Raw genomic sequence first — 24,084 nt, forward strand, 5'->3', positions numbered from 1 at the left:
TTTCTTCTGAGCTACGCTGCTGTGGGGCAAAGGCTGTCTGACTGCAGTTGTCACACAGTGAGGTCTGCAATGGCCCCAGAGAGGAGCCCGTGGCAGTGGAAGCTGGCAGTGTACATCACCTGGTCACACACCTGAAGAAAATGCACTCATTCTCTCTGGTGAATAATTCACAGCTGAGACCATCTGGTTTGTTCAGAGCCCAGGCTCTGGGAGCTCCATTAGCTGCTCTCTTGCCCTTGAAGGCACCCTCAGGGTTACTTGGTAAGAAGTCACTCCTGATTCCTTGCCACCTGTTAACACAATGTGACATTTAATTGCTGTCAGTAGAAACACGTTTCAGTGGTGGTGGAAGGTCAGAGCTGACCCACATCTACACTTCTCTCTCTGCAGCAACCAAAGAATATTCAGACTGTGAACATCCTTACTCTTTGCCTTGGATTTCCACTGTATGCTCATACTTTGCTGCAGTTGAAGGTAAGCTCTGTGCTCACAGCACACCTATAGTGCAAGTTGGTTGCTCTGTTTTTTTTCTCCTAGTGTTGCTTCCTAAGAGTTTGAACTCCACCAAACCTCACTTACACCACAGGGGAAGCGTTGGGGTGGTGAATTACAGCAATGGTGGTTGTGGGGTGATGGAGTGGTGGTGCTGGGGGGGCTCTGCAGCTCCCAGAGATGTGTCTGTTGGGGAGCCCAGCAGGGTTCATAGGGCTGAAATTGCTCCCCAGAGGATTTGTGGGTTGTTTTCTTCCTTTGCAAACCAGAGGGCACTCAGCTCAGTGTTGACGCCTCTCGGATTAGCCCAAGGACTGAGCCAGGCCCAGGAGACAAACCCAATACATCTGCAGTAACACCTGATTTTAGCAGCCCCCAGTGATGCAAAGCACTGTGAGTTAACAAAGGCCCAATGCTTCTACATTTAGAACGTTTTCAATATGTTCTGTGGCGTAACCAGGTAACAAGAGGCTCTGAGGTTGGAGTGCCAGGGTACCTCATGTCCACACTTGGGTGAGCATCATCTAAACTTGTTTGTAAGAGCTTTCAGCTCTGCAGGGAGTACACAGTGTAACTGCGCTGTCAGGTTTGCAAGGCTTTCCTGTTTAAACGAGCCTTTGAAGACCGTGCTGTTAAATGGTGAACATCTACCTCTAGCTAAAAATTGGCTTTTTCCAAGGCGATCTTGGAGTCTTCTGGATGCACAGTAATTCAGATGTTTGCTTCTTGCAATGAGGGCGAGGAATGTGCAGCCCTGTCTTCCTGGGGGCTGTTATAGGCTCTGTGTGAGACAGATGCCGCAACCATCTGCCTTGAGAGAGACCGCCTTCCCACCTACTGGCAAGCTGCACCAGGACACGTGGGACATTCCATCCTCTCACATATGAAAGAAGTCCATGAGGAAGGTGGCACGAGGCCAGAATCAGGTTTCCAAGGCAGAACTCCAGCAATGATGGCAATAGTCCACTTATCCACAAACCCCCGCAACTGTAATTGGTATTAAGTGGCAAGACACTGCCACATCATTTCCCCAAGTTAGAGATGCATGACCAACATTTGTAGCAGACCCATTTCTGGCATAATACGAAATGGGGAGGCAAAGAGGAGGACACCATTGGAGCTCATTAGCCAGGAGTCCTTTCCCAGGTGGCTGAAGGAAGCCTGGACTCATCCCATGCGGTCACCCGCTGCCTCTTCCAAGCACAGCAAAATCGCTGACACGACCAGCTCTGGAGTCCACGACTCTGCAGCTGACAGGGAGGAATTAATTATCCTCATCAAAATTCCCCCCGCGGGCTTCAATGCAGATGTGAGGAATTCCACATCGGATTAACAGGGTGACCAACAGCGAGGGACAAAGGAGTTCATCTATCTGCAAGTTCCCAGCGGAATTTTGATCTGAGGCTTGTTGCAAACATTTAATCCTAACTCATTGACTCCAGAATGTAGCGAGTCCATACTTCTTGGTTTTCTTCCCCACAGAAGAAGTTATTTTAGCCAGTTTTCTCCTCAAGCAGTAAGTTCCATTCAGTTCCAAGTTCACTCACAGAGGCCTAACTTCAACAAGTACTCTTTGAAAGAACGGTCTTGTTAATCGGTCCTTCCAGAACAGCAGATTTAAATTACAAATAAAGTCTTAGGGAAAAAAAGCCCTTCCAGTCTGAGATTCTTTGCATCTCAGCTACTACAGTGCCTTATCTCCCGCCCTACTGCTAATTATAGCCATTAATCCTTTGCTATTGTTTAATTGATGAGCAGCTGTTGACTTATAGCAAGCAACGGAGCGTAATTCAAAACTGTAATTAAAACTGATCAATGGCAAATTTGTTACATGCTTTTATTTCCATTAGGGGCTCAAAAGAAGAGCAGACGGTGTTAAAAGGATTTCCCCCTCCCCCCCCTTCCTTCCAACTTAAATTAGTTTTGTATGAATGGGGCAAGAAAATGAGCTTATCTGGATTCTGGTACGACTAAGTATTAAAATACCAAGCAATAAGAAATCTTTCATGTGGGCAGCGGTGGATGGAAGAAGTGAAGGAAGATAAACAAAGTTTCTTTATAAAATGGTTTATTAAAAATAAGTCTTTTAAAGAGGAGAAAGCGTGGCATGTATATACAGTAAATTGTCACAGACTGCATGGATCTTATAGTACAACCAGCCCACTTTGTTGTTTTGTTTGCTTTTTAACATCATGCTTACTGGAACTTAACAGTAAATGGGAAGAGAAAAAACACCTGGTACCTTACGTGGAAGCTGAGGGGTACTTGTAAGGATGACACTTGGTCATCAGCACGATGCAATTGTTAAACACAGGCAAACCAGGCACACCAAGGTTTTATGAATACAGGCTTCAGTTGATTACAGTCTAATTGAGGGCTCTGCACTTCTGATCAGTTCTTCATTTCTACTGTGAATTATCAGACATCATAGGCAACTGATTTTGTGTTCTAGAAAGGTAGAAGTATTTTAGGGAGAATAAAATGCCATCCAAGGAACATAAACAAATGCTCGACTTCCAGCTCTGTCACAGCAGGTACCAAAGATTTCTTCTTAGGAAGAAGATGACACAGTTGCTGGTTTTCTCCTTGAACTCCCCACCTCTCTGACAGCCAGAGCCACAAAAATAGTTTTTCTTAAATCTGTTTTATTTTACAAGAGTATTTTGTGCAGAAGGTGACAGGACAAACCAAGACTTGATGCTGTACGCTGCAGATCCTCACAGCCAGATGGTGCGTTTAGAACACTATCCTTTGAGTCAAGCATTCTGAAGGTTTTCCACTCTCAGAGCATATATACAGCCAGCCGCGAACAGCTGTATGACAACACGTCTACCTGTCCTTACAGCAGAATTCACTGCAACCTCAGATCTCAGGGCTTACAACTTCAGATCCTTGCAGCAGCTTCTTTAATCCCACAGTTTAATGAGACCATCCCAGCCGCACGTGATGACTTTGGAAGTTTCATGCGGATGCCAGACCGCGCCAATGCAGACTTTATCGTGTGCTTTTATTCTGCTGTAGAGTTTTGTGGTCTTCCAGTCCCAGATGTTAAGCTTTCCATCTGCGTCTCCAGATATCACGTAGCTGCAATAAAGGGATTAAAATAAAACTTGCATTCTAACACTTTATATTGAAAAATGGAATAGAGCTTCACCCAGTGAGCCTCCCCAACCTGACAGTCTGAAATCTTCTCTGCCAGAGAACTGGCATTCATGCTGTGCTCTGAGGCACACCTAGTCCTGCAGAAGGTGATGCATCAGCTGTGAGGTAAATGTGCTAACCAATGTGATTACACCCACACAGTGTTACCGGGACTGAAGAGAACACGTTGGGAAAAGATGAAAGTGCCAGAAGTTCATCTGCAAGTTATAGACATTCTCTCTGCTTTTTTCCTCCCGTTTTGCTGAGGTTATTCTCCACTTTTTATAGCAATGCATAGCTTATGTACATACAGTGGTAAACATATGGGCAGGTTACCAAGGAAACAGGATGAAAAAGATAGATCTCTGAACAGCTAAATGAGGATACAGCACACCAGACCTCTGAATAAGAAAAAGCAGGCAGATCTGAATTCCAGGTGTTCCAGACAGGTTCATATGGTGGGAACAGAGCCTGAAGGGCTCTGGGGAGGCTGCTGCTGACTGAATGCAAACAGTCAGATGCAGGTCTGTGCTGCACCAGGGCTGGGCAAAATAAGGGCAATCTCAGGATACTTAAACACAGCAAAGTAAGTCTTTAGAGAATGGGGAATCTGGACTACGCTGGCTGCTTTTTACCTGTTTCTTATAGCAATTGTTGAATATACTTAGTCCAGTCAAACAAGAAGAGCAAACTTTAATTTCTTCTGCTCATCTTAGAGAGCTCTGTCCTATTACTGAGTTAGTAGGATGGCTGTGCATCAATGAATGTTGCAGAGGATTGAAAAAGAAATCTGGTGTCTGTGCTTGTGAGTTTAAGATGAAGCCCTTTCCCACAAAACTCACCTCATATCAGGTGAAAAATCCACTTGACAAGCATAGCCAGCTACCATGTGACCTTTGAAGATCTTCTTTTTGTTCAATCTGAATCTGTTCTGAGCTCCAAATATCAGAATTTGGTTGTCCATTGACTGGCAAGCCAACCATTTCCCTAGAAGTGCAATGAAAGAGGAGTTGACAGAGTGCCACATACAAAGAAAGAGTCTTGGCTGGAAAGCTTGGGACACACACAAATTTTTATGCACTGTGTTAATTCAGATTTTCAATACAGAATCACAGAATCCTTAGAGTTGGAAGGGGCCTTTAAATGACATCCAGTCCAACTCCCCTGCAGTGAACAGGGACATCCATAGCTAGATCAGGTTCCCCAGGACCTGATCCATTTTGGCCTTTAAAGTCACCGGGGATGGGGCATCAACCACATCTCTGGGCAACCTGTTCCAGTGCCTTGCAATCCTCACAGTAACAATTTTTTCCTTATATCCAACCTAAATCTAATCTATCTTATCATGTAATAAAGTTTCTTGGTAGAAGCTGATATTACTTCACAGAATCACAAGGTCTGGAAGATGGCCAACCCAACTTCCACCTGTTATAACTGTCAGAAGGCAGAAAACTATACTTGACAAGATTTGGGATGCCTGTTCCTACAAAATGCACTGAGAACTCTAAAAAGCTCTGCCTGTTATGTTAACCGCACTAATGAATTGATCCCTTTTTAAGCTACTGAGTAAGTTTTTCTGGTGCAGATATTATAAACTCTCAATCACGTAATTCAGATGAAGGGAAAAACAAACAACAACAGGTAATCTATTTGATAACCTTTTTTGTGGGTACCCTAAGATGGTCACCTGGACTTCTTTACTAGGAGAGTGGTTAGGCCCTGGAACAGGCTGCCCAGGGAGGTTGTGGATGCCCCGTCCTTGGAGGTGTTCAAGACCAGGTTGGACGGGGNTGGATGCCCCGTCCTTGGAGGTGTTCAAGACCAGGTTGGACGGGGCCCTGGGCAACCTGATCTAGTAAATGTGTATGTTTGGTGGCCCTGCCAGGCAGGGGGGTTGGAACTATGTGATCCTTGAGGTCCCTTCCAACCCAGATCATTCTGTGTGATTCTGTGACTAAGGAGTTTCAGGATCCTTATATTTTTGAGACTTATTTAATTGTCTGTGTCATAATGGAATATGATAAAAAGGCTTTTCTACTTTTAATTTCACTCTGTATCTTGGCACCGCATTAATTCTTAACTGAGAATCCAGTGAAGGCAATGCATTACAGAATAGTTTACAACAGGCTTCTGCCCTGAACTCTACATATTATCATTGTCTTCCATATCTTATTTGAACAATGACAGAAAATGGGCTGGATTGTCCTTAAATCTGATCCAGCTTCTAGCTTGGAATTAGACAGTTTAGTTCAGCCTCCCAGAGAAATAAATAGTGTGCTTGCCCCAGTCATGTTATTCTCTTCTAGTTTTTATAAGGTCCGTTACAATCATCTGCATTCAGAAGGAAACTGAAAATTTCCTTCCATAAAATTTTCACGTTCACTGTCTTTCTCCAGAATCTTCCTTTTAATATTAAGGCTCTGCCTCGATTGTTAAGGATGAAATATTTACACTGCAAAGGAACTGTAATTTGATGCTGATAGCTGGCTGAATGCGCTGGCTACACAAGTTGATCAGCCACAGCTCAGCGAATTAGACTGTTAACTGCAAATCTATAACACTTCAATAACGTTGGCAATAAAGCTATTGAATTTTGGCCAACACACATAAAAGAGATTTTGTCCTATTAGAGGGATTTTTCACTTACTGCTGGAGGCGTTTAGCCCGTGTCCTCCTGCAGTCTGGTTGTTACCAAAGAACATAAACACCAAGGAAGCATTAACATACAGTAACACTGAGGTAACTCAGAGTTTCTCCTGAGCAAATGCTATTTGTGCTGCACTCGTTTTAAACTGATACAGCTATGCTGTAACAACCCTTCATTTTGACGTATTTGGTCTTCTCAAAACTATTAAATCCAGATTCGGTCTGATCTTGGAATAAAGGCACACACGTCTTTGGGAAGGTGGGGTTGTAGGGGCAGCAGGGAAGTACAAGATGGTAATATTACAGAGCTATCATCAGTGAGACATTTCATGTCAGCTCGGCCTGAGAAGGCAGTGAAGTTGTTAACCCACCATTTGGAGACAAAGTCACGGCTGGCATCGAATGCATACTTGGCTCAGCAATATACTTGAAGTCTACAGGAATGTCCCTGCAAAAGGAAGAAGTATGTGTTTTAGGAAGGCATGCAGACATTATTCCAAAGGGCTGCCTTGAGACAGCTGATTTACTAAGCTACTGAGAACACAGCAGTGCTGTCTAAAGAAGAATGTGGATAAGCTCAAAATTACGGGTGCTCACCTAGAGAACTCCAGCTGTGCAACCATTTATAGGATAACCTCTGGTAGCACGGAATTTACCCCAAACCAAATGACCCACAGCCTACAGCAGAATCCTGACTCCAATTGGGAAACTGTAACACAAAGATACTCTATTGCCTCCAGTCCCTTAAAAAAAACACCAACCGTAAAGAAAGCAGTTTTATTCTACTCCCTCTGACAATGCCATTTTCCTCCTGATCTCCCCAAATGGGATGCCAACCAATTCTTAATGTTCATAGCTGAACTCAGCTGTGAACTCCCCGGTCTCAATTCCATTTCATTTTATTAGAGGAGTACTCAAACAGCTTCATATCAGTTGCCCAAATCATTTCATTTGTTTATCCAATTAGAATTAGATGCAAGAGAAAATAACGTTTTGCACTGCTGAAAGTAAAACACAGAATATAACACCCATGTTAGCTTTACCATCACTGCTGTAAAGATACACTCACATCAAAAGCAAAGCAGGCAAATTTTAAAGCACTCCCGGTTAAGACTCCTGAACAAACTACCAGATCTTTAAGTCTGTCCTTGTGAAACCTATGAGCGTGCTCTGAACTCTCAGGGAAAGGACATTTACATTCTCCGAGGTGAAGCTGCTCACTGTAATGCAGTCTGACATGACGTCCCATTACCAGCTTTGGCCAAGTCAAAGTATTTACAAAACCCGCTCCAAAATTTCTCTGAACAATTGAAACCAAGCAATTAGTCCAGCTTTAATTACTGGCTTTTAAGGCCATATTCAGGTCATAATTACTTTGAAGGCAGCTTTGTTTCTGAAGGGTACTGAAGAAATACTGTGCTGAAGAACGTGAAGAAATACATTGAAATCACCCTAGATTTAGTAACAATTGTCCTTATGAACTTTAGAAAAAGAACATCGATTTGAGTTATGGTATGTAACAGTTTGATATGGAAAGCTGATGTGCTGAATATATTAGGAGTTATAATGCACTGCAGAAATCTGGAGATTGAAATCATGTACATATGCAGACTGGTTACCATAGATCAACTACAGGTTGGGTCCCCTATTGTCTGAACCCTTCTTCAGCATACAGGATGCTCAGTGCAGATTTTTGCTTCAGAAGAAAGAAAACGTGGTACTGTAACAATCAGGTTGCAATGTTCCCATAGCAGAACCTTTCTGCCTTTCCGTCTTTTCCCCACAGAGTGACTAAAATCCACCCACTCCGCTATTTATTTCAGCCATCAACACAGAGCTCACAGAAGAAGGGCAATCCAATCTCAAGGAAATAACAGATTTGTGCAAGTGACATCCTCCTCCCACTCACCAGAGAGGAGACGTTCCTTAGCAGACACAATACTGTAAATACTTTGAGGAGCTCGGTAAATACATGGGTCTAATTACAAAAAGCTGAACAGAGGCTCTCTGGGAGTCACATCTGGAGACAGTGTTCCATGCCTATAAGCCTAAACCTGGGCTCCCAGGCTTTGGTCATTACCACTGCTGCTACTGACAGTGACAGCAACAGATCACAGACACACTGTGGGTTTTGGGTGACATTCAAATAGCACAGACAGTGAAAAAAAAAAAACCCAATAAAAAAAGCTGGGAAGAAACTGATTAGTCACGGAGCTGTCAAACTTGTGTCTGTGTTGTGCAACAGCTTTCGTGAGTGAATGACAAAATGAAACAGATACTTGAAGATATGGAATTAATCATTTTAAAAAGAAGCCTGGAGTCTTAAGAGAAATCTTCAAGTCCTAAGCAGAAGGTCTTAAGATCTAGAATCTTGTGGGAAAGGTTTCAGAAATAGAAGATATTTGTTTTCTTCCCAGTTACATTAAAAATTGGAAGGCACTAAAAATGTTTGGTATGAGTTTTGTTGGAGAGACTTTCATTTTTGTCATTTATTGCACTCACACTATCAGCAAAGGCCCAAAAAGCGGACTACCAGAAAAGCAGAAACAAAGCTACACCAAGATTGTTATCTTGCATGGTGGCCAAATATTAAATAACATTGTGCGTATCAAAGCTCAAAGCATTCAAAAGCTAAAAGTGCCAGCATAATATAAGAAACTTTTTCTAAAAGGGCTTATTTATGGGCTCCTGTACCCCTGGGGAAAGGAGAGATTGGAACAAAGACTGCTAATAGAGTGCAGCATGTTTCAGGCTGACGTGGCTGTCTTGTGCTTTCTTTGGAGGAAGATAAAACTACAAAGTGTCTCAGGAATGAAGCCAGAACAGGTTGGTTAATGTTCAGCAGTGAGATAGGAAACAATTAAGTTTTAAAGATTAGAATAATTTCTCTAGAGATTTGAGAAATATACAGTGTCAAAATAAATTATTAATCATTAATAATATGTAAAGAATAAATACATTCTGATGACCATATAAAATCTGCATCAATAAAAGGAGGCTTTCACAGAATCATCAAGGATGGAAAAGGCCTAAAAGATCACCCAGTATAACCATTCACCTATTACCAATAGCTCCCACTAAACCATGTCCCTCAACACAACATCCAAACATTCCTTGAACACCCCCAGGGTCAGTGACTCCACCACCCCCCTGGGCAGTCCATTCCAGTGCCTGACCACCCTTTCTGAGAAGTAATATTTCCTAATGTCCAGCCTGAATCTCCCCTGCTGCAGCTTGAAGCCATTCCCTCTGGTCCTATCACTAATGACATGAGAGAAGAGGCTGACCCCCAGCTCAATACAACCTCCCTTCAGGAAGTTATAGAGAGTGTGTATAATTACATACACACTTAAAGAAATCTGAGTTCAGCTCTTCCTCAGCTAGCTATAAACTCAGTATGCTTCAGCATCCTATCTGCTGTGCACACTTTTAACAATATGCTGCCATATCAGTTTGTTCATAATATGCTTAAATTTAGTATTTTTAACTTACCATTCCCAGACTCTTAAACTTTTGTCGTCGGATGTACTCACAAATCTTCTATTTTCATCCACAAACACAATGGTGTTGACAGCCCCCAAATGTCTGTCATATTCCTGCACAATCTCACCACTCCGAATATCCCACTACAATTAAATAAGTCAGAGTAAGATGCTGGATTTTACTAAATACTGTATTATTATAATGCGAAGCTTTAAAATAATATCAGGCAAGAAGGCAAATCCTCTAGTAACAGTCTTTGAAAGTAGGAGGAAAAAGTAGGAGGAAAAAGCAACACGATCAACTGGTTCTAGAATTCTAATTGAGTAAGAAAATTTAAGTAAAATTAACAGTTTCTTGAGCTGTAGGCAGAGTGTTTACAGAGAGAAATCAGGAGAAAATAAGACATAAGATAGACATACCTGCACTATTTTCTTATCTGACATTCCTGCAACAAAGAGATTTTGTTTATCTTCATCAGGGTTGAACTTGACACAATAAGGAACCTTCCTGTTTGTGAATCTTGAAATACACTGCCCTGAAACAGACAAAGGTGTTCATAGTGGGTCAAGCCAGAAGTTCTAAGGGCTGATGAGTTTATTACATATATTGTTAGAGACATTCATGAATTTCTCACTTGAATGAGACTACTGCTACTGTTAAGCAAGCTGACGTCTCCTTCAATTATGGAAACTTTTTTCCAACACCCTTAGTTTCAAAGAATACCTGCAAAATTTACCCCGTATTACAGATTACATTTTGGTCTAAAGCATGATTTCATTGCTTTTTTATGTCTCTAGATGTAAATGTATATGTAAGCAATTTGTCACAGTGTGCACAGCTATAGGCCTACCTGTTTCAGTGTCCCACAGTTTAATATAGCGGTCATATGCAGCACTAAGAAATCGAGTGCCAGCGTTATTAAAACAGATGTCTCGAACGGCTTTCCCATGTCCTACAACACAGAAAAGATGCAATAAACCCTTTCATTTGTGCTTAGAATTACGGGGTTTTTAGGAAAACCTTTTTCCACTTAACTGCTATAATCTTCAGTAAGGCAAAGAGAAGAAGGAAATTGCTCACTGAAATTCTTCCTGAGTACCAGCAAACCTGATTTCTGCACAGTGATTCAAGTGACAAAGAACTCCTGACTCAAGTACCTCATGCAGACTGATGAGAATTAAAGCAAACAAACAAAAACAAACCACGAGCACATATAAACACTGGAGAGAGAAACAACCGTACTGCACAGAAACAATGTGCAAATCAATGTTGACAACTAAGGGAAAAAACAGGAGACACAAACACTACCTGGGATGCATTTGAAGGGGAAACATTTAAAATGAAAAACAAAACAATCAAAAATCATTGGAAATATGAGGGTTTCTGATGTTCATCTTGCTATCCTCACCCCAATGCTTCCAGCTGGTCATTGTAGCTCTCTTTAGTTAAAATACTGGCATAGAAACTATACACAAAAAACATATGTAACATATATAGAAAACATGTACATAAGTAAGTATGTGTATATATGTTTATCAGACTGCAAGAGGCTTTTGATAGATATTGAAATAGCGAGTAAACCTGGTTCATGTCAAAAACTTTCTGAGAACAGTCAAACTGTTTGGAATGAGTTTGATTATTTAGAGAACCTTTCCTGAGTATTTCTTTGCTACGCTGCTGTCTTCAGAAATATCAGATAAAATAACTTTGTTGTTGTTACTCAACATATATTCACTCCAAGTGCATTCTAGAAATGCCCCCATCTCAAAAGAAGAATCAGCTACTTCTGTGCTGCATTCAAGGCTGCTGTGAAGTTCATATATTTTTCTCTCAACCATCTGCTTTAAAAAACAACCTGTTGCATAAACAAAAACTGCACCAGAACCTAACAAAATAAGAAACAATTCCCATGTGTTTGCACTTGAAACTCAGCACACAGGAGACCACTTTGCTAAAGGGGGATTAGCAGAGCACGAGATGCCCTCCCTATAGAGGAGCTGCTGTTCTCAATATGAAGCAATTCAGTTTCATAATTTTGCCTTTGGAAAGAAGCTTTGCATGAAGTATTGATGAGCACAGCACACTGATACCTTGTTTTAAAGGGCTTAAAGAGTCATATGTTGACATTAAATTTCCTGGAATAATGCCAAAGGTTCACTAAAAAAGTTGCACCTTCCTCAATTCTCATTGCCAATATTATAATGAATACCATTGGCTTTGGTTGCTTACAGGTCCTCCCTAAGATAACACAATAAGGTAACCTGTAACACATCAATTCACACAGCTGTTTTATATGTATATTAAGAGCACAGTTTAAAAATAGCATGATTACCAATAAATGTCCGTAGACATCTTCGATCTCCGTATACTTCCCACAGCTTGAAAGAAAAAAGAACAAGAAGATGAGGGGAGAAAATATGTCAACAGTTAAAAAAAACCACACCCAATGATGCTGAAATTAAGTGCAAATAATTATTACGCCAGTTTAACTAACTACAAATTTAAGACATCTACTGATAAACTCCATATATCTATCCAGCCATTTACAAGAACTCCATCTTGTTAGAAAGAAAAACCCCAACACAGTACAATAAAAGATCTAATTTAAGTTTTTCAGTATCTAAGTCTTTGCTATTTAGGAAAATATTAATCAAACTATTAGTTTTCTAATGTGACATTGATGGACTAAAATGAGGTTAGTTTGAAGCCACAAATATTTCCAGTCAACTATTTGATGAAAAGCCTGTTGCTAGCTGCAAAACTAAGCTTCACAGCAAATTATAACAATAGCAGAGACAGTAACCTGAGCAACTCAAGACCTCCTAAATTCTATTACTAAGTGTTACTACACTGTTCTAACACCCACACCATCTTGTGTATTATTCTATCTTTGTTCCCAAGAACTTATAATTTAAAACTCAAGTGAGAAAATATAAGAAACAGTAACTTGGTAGAACTGCCAAGCATTTACATACTCTAAATGCAAAGTCTGTATTCAGTGCTAGAATAAAATACATAAATGAAAGTAGAAAAATAACTCACCTTAATTTTGCAATCCATAGAGCAAGACAGCAGCAGATGCCCAGACAGAGGAAACAACCTAACGGCACTAACTCCCTGTAAATAAAGACAATTAAACAGTAAGTGGAGCATCTATGTATTCTCTCAGTTCACTAGCCCTCCTCCTGTTTTTATAAAGTTTTATTGCATTGTAGCAACTTTATAAAATATACAGTATATCTAAAAGAAATATCCTACCATTCCACTTTAAAAACAGACGCATTTTTAACAATTGTTACAGCCAACAAATTGATTCACTTCAATATCTGTACATACATACACCCGAGAGCTTCTCCACAGTCCCTTCTCAACACTCACACCATTACTGTGGTAATCACATCAAATAAATTGTGGGTTAAGGTGACTGCTGTAATGGAATCCTTTCCTGCCAACTTATTCTCTTTGCTATATACTTTTTTCCAAACAAGTCCTGTTTTGTTTGTTTTAAATACAAGATGGCAGCAGTACCATCATGGCAGCAGTGCCATTGGTGTATTAATGTAGTCCCTGAGGCCACTTCCAACACAGGCATCCCCAGAAGCATTCACAGGTTCTGAAGCTGCAAATGCAGTAATCTCAAAAGTAATGAGTGCTACTTCTCTAGTAGAACAAAACAAAACAAAAACCCCAGCCAACCTGCCCTGCCTAGTACATATGCTTTAAATTGACAGGACTATGCAGGTTGACAGCCCTGGTTTTTTTTGGTGTTCCTGTTTGATTGTTCCAACTAGCAAACAGCCCTTTCAGGTGAGACATGTGGAAGTATTCCACAGAAAAAACTCTAGCCAGCTCCACTTATTACATATACTGGCTTGTAGCCACTGAACAGCGAATTCCCTGGGCATAGTATCCTCCCACCTGTCTGTATTTCAGGTCATCTTTATGAAGGACATCTAGAGAACTGCCAGGTACTCATAGATTGACATCTCTTCCTTCCATAACACATCAATTACTCTATTCTTATTCCATCTAGTTCCTCCCACTCTGGTTTGAGTTGCATTCTATATCCCTCCTTATCAGTACTTTCTTATATCCCGCAGCTTTGCTATCTTTCTCAGTCCTCCTTCCTTTTGTTTTTCTCATCCATTCCATTGTTTGTCTTGGTTATTTGAAGGAAAAAAAGCACAAAACCTATTTTATGCATCAATTTGTTCTGACAAGATAATAGGCAAATGAGTGACTAAAGCTTTGGAGAGAAGATGTTATTCTGGAAAACACTGATACCTGTAACTACAAGTTCTTTGATGCAGCAGTCACTAAAGAAAAATACAGACGTTTGACTCAACAAAAAAAGGCAAAAGCCACGTCTCCTTTCTTCGATCTTTTGGGTATCATTAAGGCGCTGCCCACTGCAGCACAGCATATTCCTTGACATAATACTGAAAATTAGAGATGGAAGAAGCAGCAAACTGAATCTGGCTTTATGAATCTGATCAGTGAAACAAGTTCTAACGTTACAAATATGTGTTTAGGTACACTGTCTGAAAAAGAAACGATGAATGTGAAGCAACATCAAGGAAAACTGAAAGCAAGTTAATAATCATGTTTAGGAATCCTGTTATGTATTACAATGACAAAACCTATTCAACTTTTCATTGGTTTGATGTGAAATAGCATTTAAGTACTTCTAGTCTACAAATGCATTTTCTGTTATCTCTAGAATTAGTCTTTCTCTTATTCACGTGGCAATTTAGTAAATAACTCAAAACCCCGCAAAGGTGAATGAAGAATATTCGTTCCTTCAAAAGATGTGGGGATGCTCATGAAAAAAGTTTATACAGATATCACAAACAATCATATCTGACCATGTGAACACCTTGTGCAGGTGTATAATGCTGCCAACTGTGTGCACGATGTCATAAACGAGAAAAAACCTCTGTTTCTTCTACCAATGATTCAGTTTTATATAAGTTCAGATTGAAAACAAAGTGCATTTTTATGAGGTACATTCCAAAACTTCCTACCTTTGTATGTCCAGACCATACATGGATTTGTTTCTTTGGAAGATAGCACTTCTCAGGTGGCATTGTGGAACGGAGATTAACTCCAACATCTTGAGGAACATGAAGGTAAGATCTCCCCTGATAGTCGTACATTTCTTTAACTAAAAAGGTAAATGGAGAATTCAGAGAATCTCAGAGATTGTATTTTAAGGGGTAATAATCTTAGGAAGATTCAACTAACACATATTTAAGGCTTTTTTCAACACAGCTGACTTGCTCTGAAGAAGGGTGGGAAGAGGGATGATAAGAAAATAAATCCATGTCATAGGATATGGATTCTGATGAGTTGTACTTAAATGAAGCCATTTCAGCAAATCTGATTGGAAGCTGATAATTTGAACAAAACAATCTCCCCCTTACCCAGCTTACCTCAAAATGCCACAGTGTTCCTGAAGACAATAGGGGTTTGCTCGCACTAACTCCACACAGTTTATAACCTGCACTCTAACTCTGGCATTTGCTTGCAATTTACATTCCACCGGGCTCTGTGCTTTAACAGTCATTTCAGTAGAATTGCAAATCAGAGAAAAAAAAGATCCTTCATCAATATGAACCAACTGCTCCACCAATAGCAGTCAGCAGCTAACATCTGTTCTTTAACTAGATTTCGCAGAAGTGCCTGGATGCTCACACATGCAGGGTGCATTGTCCTGTAAATTGATATTCCAAAGTAGACTCATCTGTTGACATTAAGATGTGCGCTGATTTAATTAATTTATGTTTCTTGGGTATTGATATGACTGTTTTGCTTGTACAAATGACCTTCTGCTCAGCATCAATGTCTGAAGGTGTCTACAGAGCAGTGTTTTTTTCTGGAAGGCTTCAGTTTGAGAAGATTAAAATTTATCTTGTAAGGACTTCGACTGTGAAACTTTAGGTGATGGTACACAGACAGGTGGAACTACCTGTGCCAAGTGTTGCCACGTAGGACAGTTTTGCATACAGACAGATGAAACAACAGTTTCCAAAAATCACTTAATTTTACTTACTTTATTTTCTCATGTTTTTCTTTGAGGTTATCGTATGCTATAGGCCTCAACAGGGTAATCATTTGATAAATAATTATTCATAGTATGATAGCAAGAATGTTCACATTAAGAATGGAGGAAGTACAGGGTCCAAGTGATTTTCTAAATGTTATGTCTGTAATTCAAAGCACTACTTGCTGATAAAAGTACCAAAAGACAAAACTGTGGTCATTCCGAAGCTCAGGCTAAACCAAGCACATAATCTCACCGTTTTTTTCCTTTCTATAATATGAAGAAGATATGCATACCTACTGAGATTAAAAAGAAATAAATAAAACCAGTACCCTGAAAGATGACATTTCCACGCTGCTCTTCACAGTATGATGTGGAATTGGTCCAAGCTTATCTCTTTCCTTGCCCTTTATGCTTATGCCTGTGAGTGCTATTATCTCCAAAACAGAAACATCAAGGTGCCTCAGCAGTTTTGCTGAGGCTGTCTGCCATCCTTACTAATTAACACAGCAGGCAAGAAAACACGGTGTGCAGGAAAATGAGAACAGGCAGGAAGATGCCATTACCGTGTAATATAGTCTTCTCCTCTCCAGGTTTATCATCTTCTAGTTTTCCTCTCTTCTGCCTCTTAGCTGTTATTTCATCCAACTCCTTCTGTTCTTCCTGGAAAAATAAAACATGATCTTGACTTTTAACAAAATAAACGTTCAGAACGATTTAACAAAATCCAAAACTGCATTACTGTTTATTTGCTATTAAGAATACACATATTGCTAAGTGAGATCAGAAATATTTCTAAGCATCAATAGAATACCTTTATCAAAAGCAGATTAGCTTGAAAAGCTAAGTACACTGAAAATAATTAAATATAATCATTTTATTTACAGACTATGGCTAAGCACCATGGACTCAATGTGAAGGACATTTATTGGTTGTGTTGTTGCTTTAAAGAAAAGAACAACAACAAAAAGACCAATCTCCCTTTTCCTTAAAATAAATATAAATTTACTTTCATTTCTTTCCAAGTTGCTCCTGTTTATAAGGATCTTTCGTCAGACTCTACATGTAACACACAGATATAATTCATTCTATTTCCAGTCTTTCAATACAATGGAATGCACAACATTCAGAACCCCCCTATTCACCGTTAGAACTGGGAATGTTTCTATCACCCTAAAGCACACCTTCTGGTTGAGACACACTGGATCTCTATTAAAACCACCACATAATATATTATTGCATCACGATGCACTAGCAGTTTGTGTTTACAGTCTTAAAGCAGTACTTACTTCTGAAGGTTTGGCTACTTCTTTTTCGTCAACGTACTTCGCCCATGGTCCCAGAAAACCATCAATGTTAGATGCATCATTCTCCTTGAATTTCTTCCTTTTTTCAATTTTCTTTTGTCCCGTTTCAAACACTGTTAAACCTAGAGAAAGAAACAATACACTGCTTAGCTGCTCATACAGATAACATGCCTCAGCATCATAGGTCTCATCACAACAATCTAAAACAAACACCACCACCACCACACAACAACACTATCACCATCACTCCATCCAACACACACAGGAAAATGGAGAACACACTTAGGGGCCAAAGCACTGCTGACTTATTAAATTATGAACACTGCTACATGTACAGTAACAGGAGAGCCACTAAAAACTAGTATTTCATCAAATATGTGCCCATGCATTTGTATCACTACGTCTGCAGACTGCACGAATGTATTGATTTTCATACTTTAAATAGTGCAGACTTGGAAAAATTAGAGCTCCTGACCCCCCCCCTCCCCACCTCTGTCAGTTTTAAACAAAATCCACAAGGAAGCAAAAAGAAAAATTAAAAAAAAAAACAACAAAAACCAACAAACAACCAAACATAAAAATCTCCTCAAATCTCAATTACAACTGCCTGCTGTAATTCAGTTAAAATTCAGTTATCTATTTCTGAACACCATCCTACTCTTTCATATAAATGCCAGCTTATCACAAATTCTGTGCCCTAAGAACTTCATCCATCAAAACCAGCGTGCATTTTTCACATAATGCTTTCCTACAGCATCAGTAATACTCCTCTAGGGAAAGGGAGACAGAAAGGATTTTTTGTAAACAAAGAAAATAGGCAACGTAGAACTTAATAAACAATAGCAATATATGAAAGACTGGTACAGTGCAGTCAGGAGTCTTCTTAAAATAAATGATAAAAACTGCAGTAACAAAAGAATCTATTTTACTTCTGAAACAATTTAGTCTTAGCCATTTCTATCTAATATAATTGCTATATCAAAATAAGTCTATTTTTGTCTGCTTTCTTTGGAAGGAATTAATGAGGTAACCTTCTACATATACCATGGACAAGAACAAATAAAGAATCTTTATATATATACATGCAAATAAGAAGTTAAAAAAACAAAAAAACAAAACACGAAGTCACTTTCATTGTTAAATATCTTTCATCAATGCATTTATTACAAGCCCCATGCCTCTGGTAGCCACTTCTTTCAGTGGAATGCTATGCCTTTACCATTTGGCAACTTTCCATTAGCTTCTTATTTCCAAACAGTTTAACTCCTCTTAGCAGAGATAACTTGCAATCCCCAAAAGGGCTGCTACAGGTGGCTCACAGAGCCATCAGTTGGCTACTGAGTAGCGTAATTTAAGTGGTTAGCTAGCATAACATACCAACATCCTAATGCAGAAATGCCATAACCTGGATCAAGACAGAATTGAAGAGGACCAAAAAGCTCTGTTCCATATGTGTGAATTGGTCCTATTTGTTCAAAGGCACCTGAGAGGTTCCAAAGATAGCATGATATATTTGCTGCTTCAGGAAAACATATTTCCCCTGTATCTCTGATGAGCAACACATCATCATTGGTAATTATCTCACAATTCCTTCCTCTGCCAATACCTACTCCATTTCTTAGTGAAGAAATATGGAAATAGCCATCAATTTATATAAGATTCTGAAATACCTTGATTTTTTTCAGCTTCTTCTACAGAGCCAATATACTTGGTAGCAACTTCAGGGTTGTCTATAGACGGGTCTAATGCATAACCTGAAACAAGAGAAACGAAATAAATGTTATTTTGGATCTTTGACTTTTGTACAATTGTTTGTATGTTCTCCCACCATGAAGTTATTTTTCCAGTTCACACTCAGGGAGCTCAGAATGAAGAAGGATAATATTTTGAAATCTCATTCACTACTCACTTGACTCCAGTACTGCAGTTTCTACAAGGTATTACCATAGAATGGCCTGTACTGGAAGGGATCTTTAAAGATTATCTAGTCTAAATCCCCTGCCATGAGGTCTCTGTGCATGCATTGTAACCAGAATGCTTAAATCTGTAGAACAGAGAATACACACAATAAACAACAGTTCACAATGCAAGAGTGAGGCCTCAGCATCTTTCTGGCCTCCCAAGAGGCCTCCAGCCCAGCACCCTGCTCCAAGCAAGGTCAACACTGAAACAGGTTTGCTACAATACAAAACATTACTTTCTGGAATGTCATAGCAGCTTTCTTTTGTTTTCTGGTGTAAAGGAAAGATTTAACTCCAAATTTACTGCCAGCAATGCATGATTTTAATTGGGTGCTGCTTTAGTTCAGGACAAAGGCAGTAAAGTTACACTGAAACCAGACAAAAGGAAAAGGACAGGGATACAAAAGAGGAATGGAAGAAAATGGAAGTTTTCTGGGGTTTTGTGCGTATTCTGTGTCCCCCTGCAGAAATGATTTCATCCTCACGTCAAGGCTGGGAAAGCTCGATCCTTCCACATGAAAGCAGTTGCTTTAACTAACATGGAACACACCAGAAGCAGCGGCAATAGCCCTTAATTTTTAAAAAAATTAAGCATTTACATAATAATTTCCTGATTACTGCTATTGAGTCTCGTTAAAAAGAAAAAAAAACAAAACCTGCTGAATTTACTCCTATAAATAATTTATAAAATGCATTAACATTTTTGTAGATATTGAGGATAATTCACATTTTTTATATTCCAAGGTTCTCATTTTAATATGCATCTCTTACACTTTCTCTCCATTTCTCCTGAAGCAGATAGGCATGAGCTTCCGTGAAATACAAATAACCTCATGTGGTTTCCAATGTAGAGAGGTACTGAAGGTTTGGTGACCATTGTGGCTTTTTTGTTTTAAGACTGCACCCTGGTGGACACAGCACCATCTTTTATTAAACATTACTCAAATGACAAAGTGCCTCTTGAGAACCCATAGAGATCTCCTCTGTCTCAGAAAGAAAAAATAAATAAATAAATAAGGAAGAGAAGCAATGAAAGAGATAAAAAGCAATGAAAGAGAAGCAACTTTTACCACCGGCAGAAGTAGCCACACACAAATCCACAGGAATTGAGAACCTTTCAACACCAGCCCAATAGCCAAAGGAGACCATCCCCAACCACTTCTCAGACACACTGGTGTCCTAGAAGATTTTTACTTATGTGGATAACCAAACTGAGCAGACGCTGTAATCAGACTTACACTAATTTAACTGCCTGCTTTTATTAAGGCAGTATATCAGTGAGTTCTTTTCCAAGCTTATAGCTTGGTTTCTATTAACAGCAGAGAGATATTACTTTGGATTTGTGTCAAAATCAATACAGTGGTTTTCTTGTCCTCCAACTGTATTGACAGACTCTGGGACTCTATTTGCTCAGTACTTATAAAAGAGGGACAGTATTCTAATGAATAAGGGACCCTGGGCCAAGCACAGCTTCCCATGGAAGTAGAGACTTCTTATAGCTGGACTGAATTTGGTCCAGCATCACTGTCATAGAAAAAGCTCTGAACAATTTCTACTTTCTAGTGGGTATGTGAAAGAGAATCTTTTCTTTCTGGCTGAGACTCCTAAACGCAGCTGCAAAAGACAGCTTGCTTTTATCCTACTCAGCTGGTATATATAACGTGCATTCACTCCTACATCTCCTCCAGTTTCATTTAGGAGGGAGATATTTCATGCTACACTTCAGCACTGAAAGGTACAATTCCACCTACATCCGTCACTTCAATGCATCTGAAAATGGTTGGTTAAATAATCGGGATTCAATGTGCATTCCAGAATGACAGTTAATTCAATTAAGTTTACATTATATTGTGCAGTGCAGCACAGAGGGACTCAAGGTAGCTCACACACATGAAACCATATAGCTGGGCTGAGTCTGACTGAACTGCCCTTGAGAATAAAGCAATCTGGGAATAAAATGTCTACAATTGTAAAAGCCAACAGTGACTGCAGGGACTGCATGAGAGCATACAAAAAAAACCACAGAAGTGTAATTTTCAAGTCATTTTAGGCTTAACAGTATCAATCTTACTGATACACTAATCCTTTTTAACACAGATACAGAATACTCACAAAGAGCTTTGAAATTCACAGACAGAAGACTGCTTATTATTTAATAAGACATTAATATCTTGTGAAAGAGAGGCTTTAGAATACTAAATGCTACATGAATGAAGTAGTTCAGTTCTAGCATAACTACAGAGGCTGAAATAGGTATGAAATCATTATTATTTTTTAACCATATTAAGAATAGAACAGAATTGTTTCCCAATGCCCATCTGACACCCCCCTGGTGCAGCTTTGTGCCATTCCCATCCTGCCATTGGCACCAGGGAGCAGAGCCTCTCTCTGCTTCTCCTCCTCAGAGAGCTGCAGAGAGCAGTGAGGTCACCTCTCAGCCTCCTTTCCTCCTGGCTGGATAACCCAACATACTCAGACTCTACTCACATGGTATGTAAAGAGAAAAAATGACAACTCTATATATGACAACTCAACACTGAAAGCATATATATAAACTGCAACATGAATAAGAATGGGCCTGGAGGAAGGCCTAGCAGAGACTGACAAAACATGCTCGTCAGTCTAGAAGGGGATGAAGAGAGGAAAACAGAATGGATGGGCACAGAGGTAGTTTTGATATGTGAAACATTAAAGGCAACAACGACCCATGGCTTGACAGGACTACTGATAGAAACGTAAGACGGAGTTAAAGTTTGCAGCACAGAAGGCTCAGGGTGGTATCAATAAAACCTCTACTATTATACCATGAAAAAAAAATAACCCGGAAAGTTTGTAGATTTTAAAAACATGAAAAAAAAAAAACCACACAAAAAGAGTATAGAAATAGGACAGACAAGTGCACCATGAAAGCAATTTTGACTCAGATCAAGAGATCTGACTAGCTCTCTGGTTTCAAGGTGTTTTCTGTAGATAACTGACCTGTGCTTCCCCTGACTATTTTCAGGGAGTTTGAAAGATAGGAGAAGCAAACCTGCACTATGAATAACCTCCTCAGTTCAGGGGTAAAATGTCAGCTTAAAGATCCATCGTGAAGAAAAAACAGAGAACCACCAAACCAGCCTAAGACTTGATGTTTGCTATGGCATGTTACATGGCTGAACTACAGCATTCTGTATTAAAAAGACAGGCATCTGACTGCTAAGCCCTGTTATCATAGAGATATTCTTGATAAAGAAGCTGAAGTCAGCTCAATCTGTCAGAGATACGGTTCTGTCAGAGTACTGGGGCTGTTTAGTCTGGGGAGGCTGAGGGGAGACTCTATTGCTCTCTGCCATTATCTGAAAGGTGCTTACAGTGAGAGAGGGCGGGGCTCTTCTCACTGGTGACAGGTGACAGGGCGAGGGGAAATAGCCTCAAGTTGTGCCAGGGTAAGTTTAGGTTGGATATCAGGAAAAACTTCTTTACTGAAAGGGTTGTTAAACACTGGAATGGGCTCCCAGGGAGCTGGTTGAGTCACCATCCCTGGATGTGTTTAAGAACCGTTTGAATGAGGTGCTCAGGGACATGATTTAGTGGAGGGTTGTTAGAGTTAGGGTGGTACGGTCAGGTTGTGGTTGGACTTGATGATCTTTAACATCTTTTCCAACCTGAGCAATTCTGTGATTCTGTTCCATCTGAGAACTTCATTCAGTATATTTTCCTGGTTTCCATGGGCTGCAGAACAGTGTCTTGATTATGATTATAGCATTTTTTTAATTAAATTCAGAATTGGTAGAACGATATTGCCATAATTGGACAGAAAGCACCCTCAAGCATGTAAAAAATAAGATGGTCTCAACAGCAGGGAAAAACATGCTACGTTAAAGAGAGGTTAAAACCAAATCAGATTAACAATTTAACAGCGCTAACAAGCATTAGAGAATCCTTTGGACTGAAATTCCAGGCTTAGGTAGTGGCAAGTAAAGTTGCCAGGACATTGGCATGGACTGCTCAGACAGAAATGACAATAACCATGAGATGGTAAGAAAGGTGTTAGGCAAAGAATCACAGTGAAAATAAATAATTATTACTAAAATATCTCTGGTACCTTTGGCACAGTATTGGTTAGTGCAAATGTTACATTAAGATGGGCTGAAAACAATATTCTTACTGCCCTGCGAAGCAGTCGTTTTAGAGATTCACAAGAAAAAGAGTCAATTGAGCAGAGCAGGAAGATTGAAGACATTTTTACTAAGGATACATATTTCCAAAGTGACTATAATACAGAATAAATCAACATTTTTGAAGAAGCAAAGAAAGCCATAAAAACGTTTACTACAATGATCTTAAGCTCAAACCAGGAGAGCTATACAAAACAGAGAAGGTTTTTAAAAGGAACAGAAAGGAAGCCCTGAAGGATAGGGCCTCTTCTGAATGCAGGGACATTTCAAAGACAGAGTGTTGGAGAAAAAGAATTACTGCCTGCAAGCTATTAAAAGACTTAAAAGAGATGAGAGGGAAGTGAGCACAACTGAACAGTACTGTACATAAAAAAAACTATTAGAAGGTGTTCTTCAATGAGCAGAACTTGCTTCCAAATATGTGCAAAACTAAGAACCAAACTCTAGTAGCTTTAAAGTAAAATCTATGGGAAAGCGGTTCCCACTTCCAACACTTCTCCCTCCCTAGCAAAGTGAGAAGCAGATCACATAAGGAATAAGAAAATAACACATCACCCTTTGTCACACGGGTGCTAGAACCTTTCTTTATGACTAATATGACGAAGTATTACCACAGAGTGTAATGTCAGGAGACTAAAGAGTCAGATGAGTGTTAAGAACCAGGACCAGATGGCATTCACCCAAGAAATCTAAACCCAAATCCCAGTATAAAAACTCACACCTAAGACTGACTTAATACACATCCTCATAGACCAGGTTGCTCCAAGCCCCATCCAGCCTGGCCCTGAATGCTTCCAGGGAGGGGGCATTTACAACATCACTGAGCAACCTGTTCAAAGTGTCTCACTACC

The 24,084-nt window shown here is 39.7% G+C and overlaps 1 protein-coding gene across 1 annotated transcript in view; it reads right to left on the reverse strand.

Moving 5' to 3' along the window:
• Positions 1 to 2,543: 2,543 nt before the first annotated feature.
• The window catches only part of CDC40 (cell division cycle 40), a 32,370-nt gene continuing 10,829 nt past the window's right edge, over positions 2,544 to 24,084 (reverse strand). The window contains exons 4-15 of the mRNA XM_015858722.1: positions 18,783 to 18,866; positions 17,095 to 17,234; positions 16,372 to 16,468; positions 14,787 to 14,926; positions 12,805 to 12,879; positions 12,095 to 12,140; positions 10,613 to 10,714; positions 10,182 to 10,297; positions 9,772 to 9,905; positions 6,651 to 6,727; positions 4,476 to 4,620; positions 2,544 to 3,576 (exon numbers count right to left, since the gene is read on the reverse strand). Of these exons, the coding sequence (XP_015714208.1) occupies positions 3,399 to 3,576; positions 4,476 to 4,620; positions 6,651 to 6,727; positions 9,772 to 9,905; positions 10,182 to 10,297; positions 10,613 to 10,714; positions 12,095 to 12,140; positions 12,805 to 12,879; positions 14,787 to 14,926; positions 16,372 to 16,468; positions 17,095 to 17,234; positions 18,783 to 18,866 (1,334 nt within the window). The 3' untranslated portion in view covers positions 2,544 to 3,398. The remainder of the gene's footprint in view (positions 3,577 to 4,475; positions 4,621 to 6,650; positions 6,728 to 9,771; positions 9,906 to 10,181; positions 10,298 to 10,612; positions 10,715 to 12,094; positions 12,141 to 12,804; positions 12,880 to 14,786; positions 14,927 to 16,371; positions 16,469 to 17,094; positions 17,235 to 18,782; positions 18,867 to 24,084) is intronic.

Source organism: Coturnix japonica, chromosome 3 (genome assembly GCF_001577835.2).
Source record: "Coturnix japonica isolate 7356 chromosome 3, Coturnix japonica 2.1, whole genome shotgun sequence".
Lineage (NCBI taxonomy): Eukaryota > Metazoa > Chordata > Aves > Galliformes > Phasianidae > Coturnix > Coturnix japonica.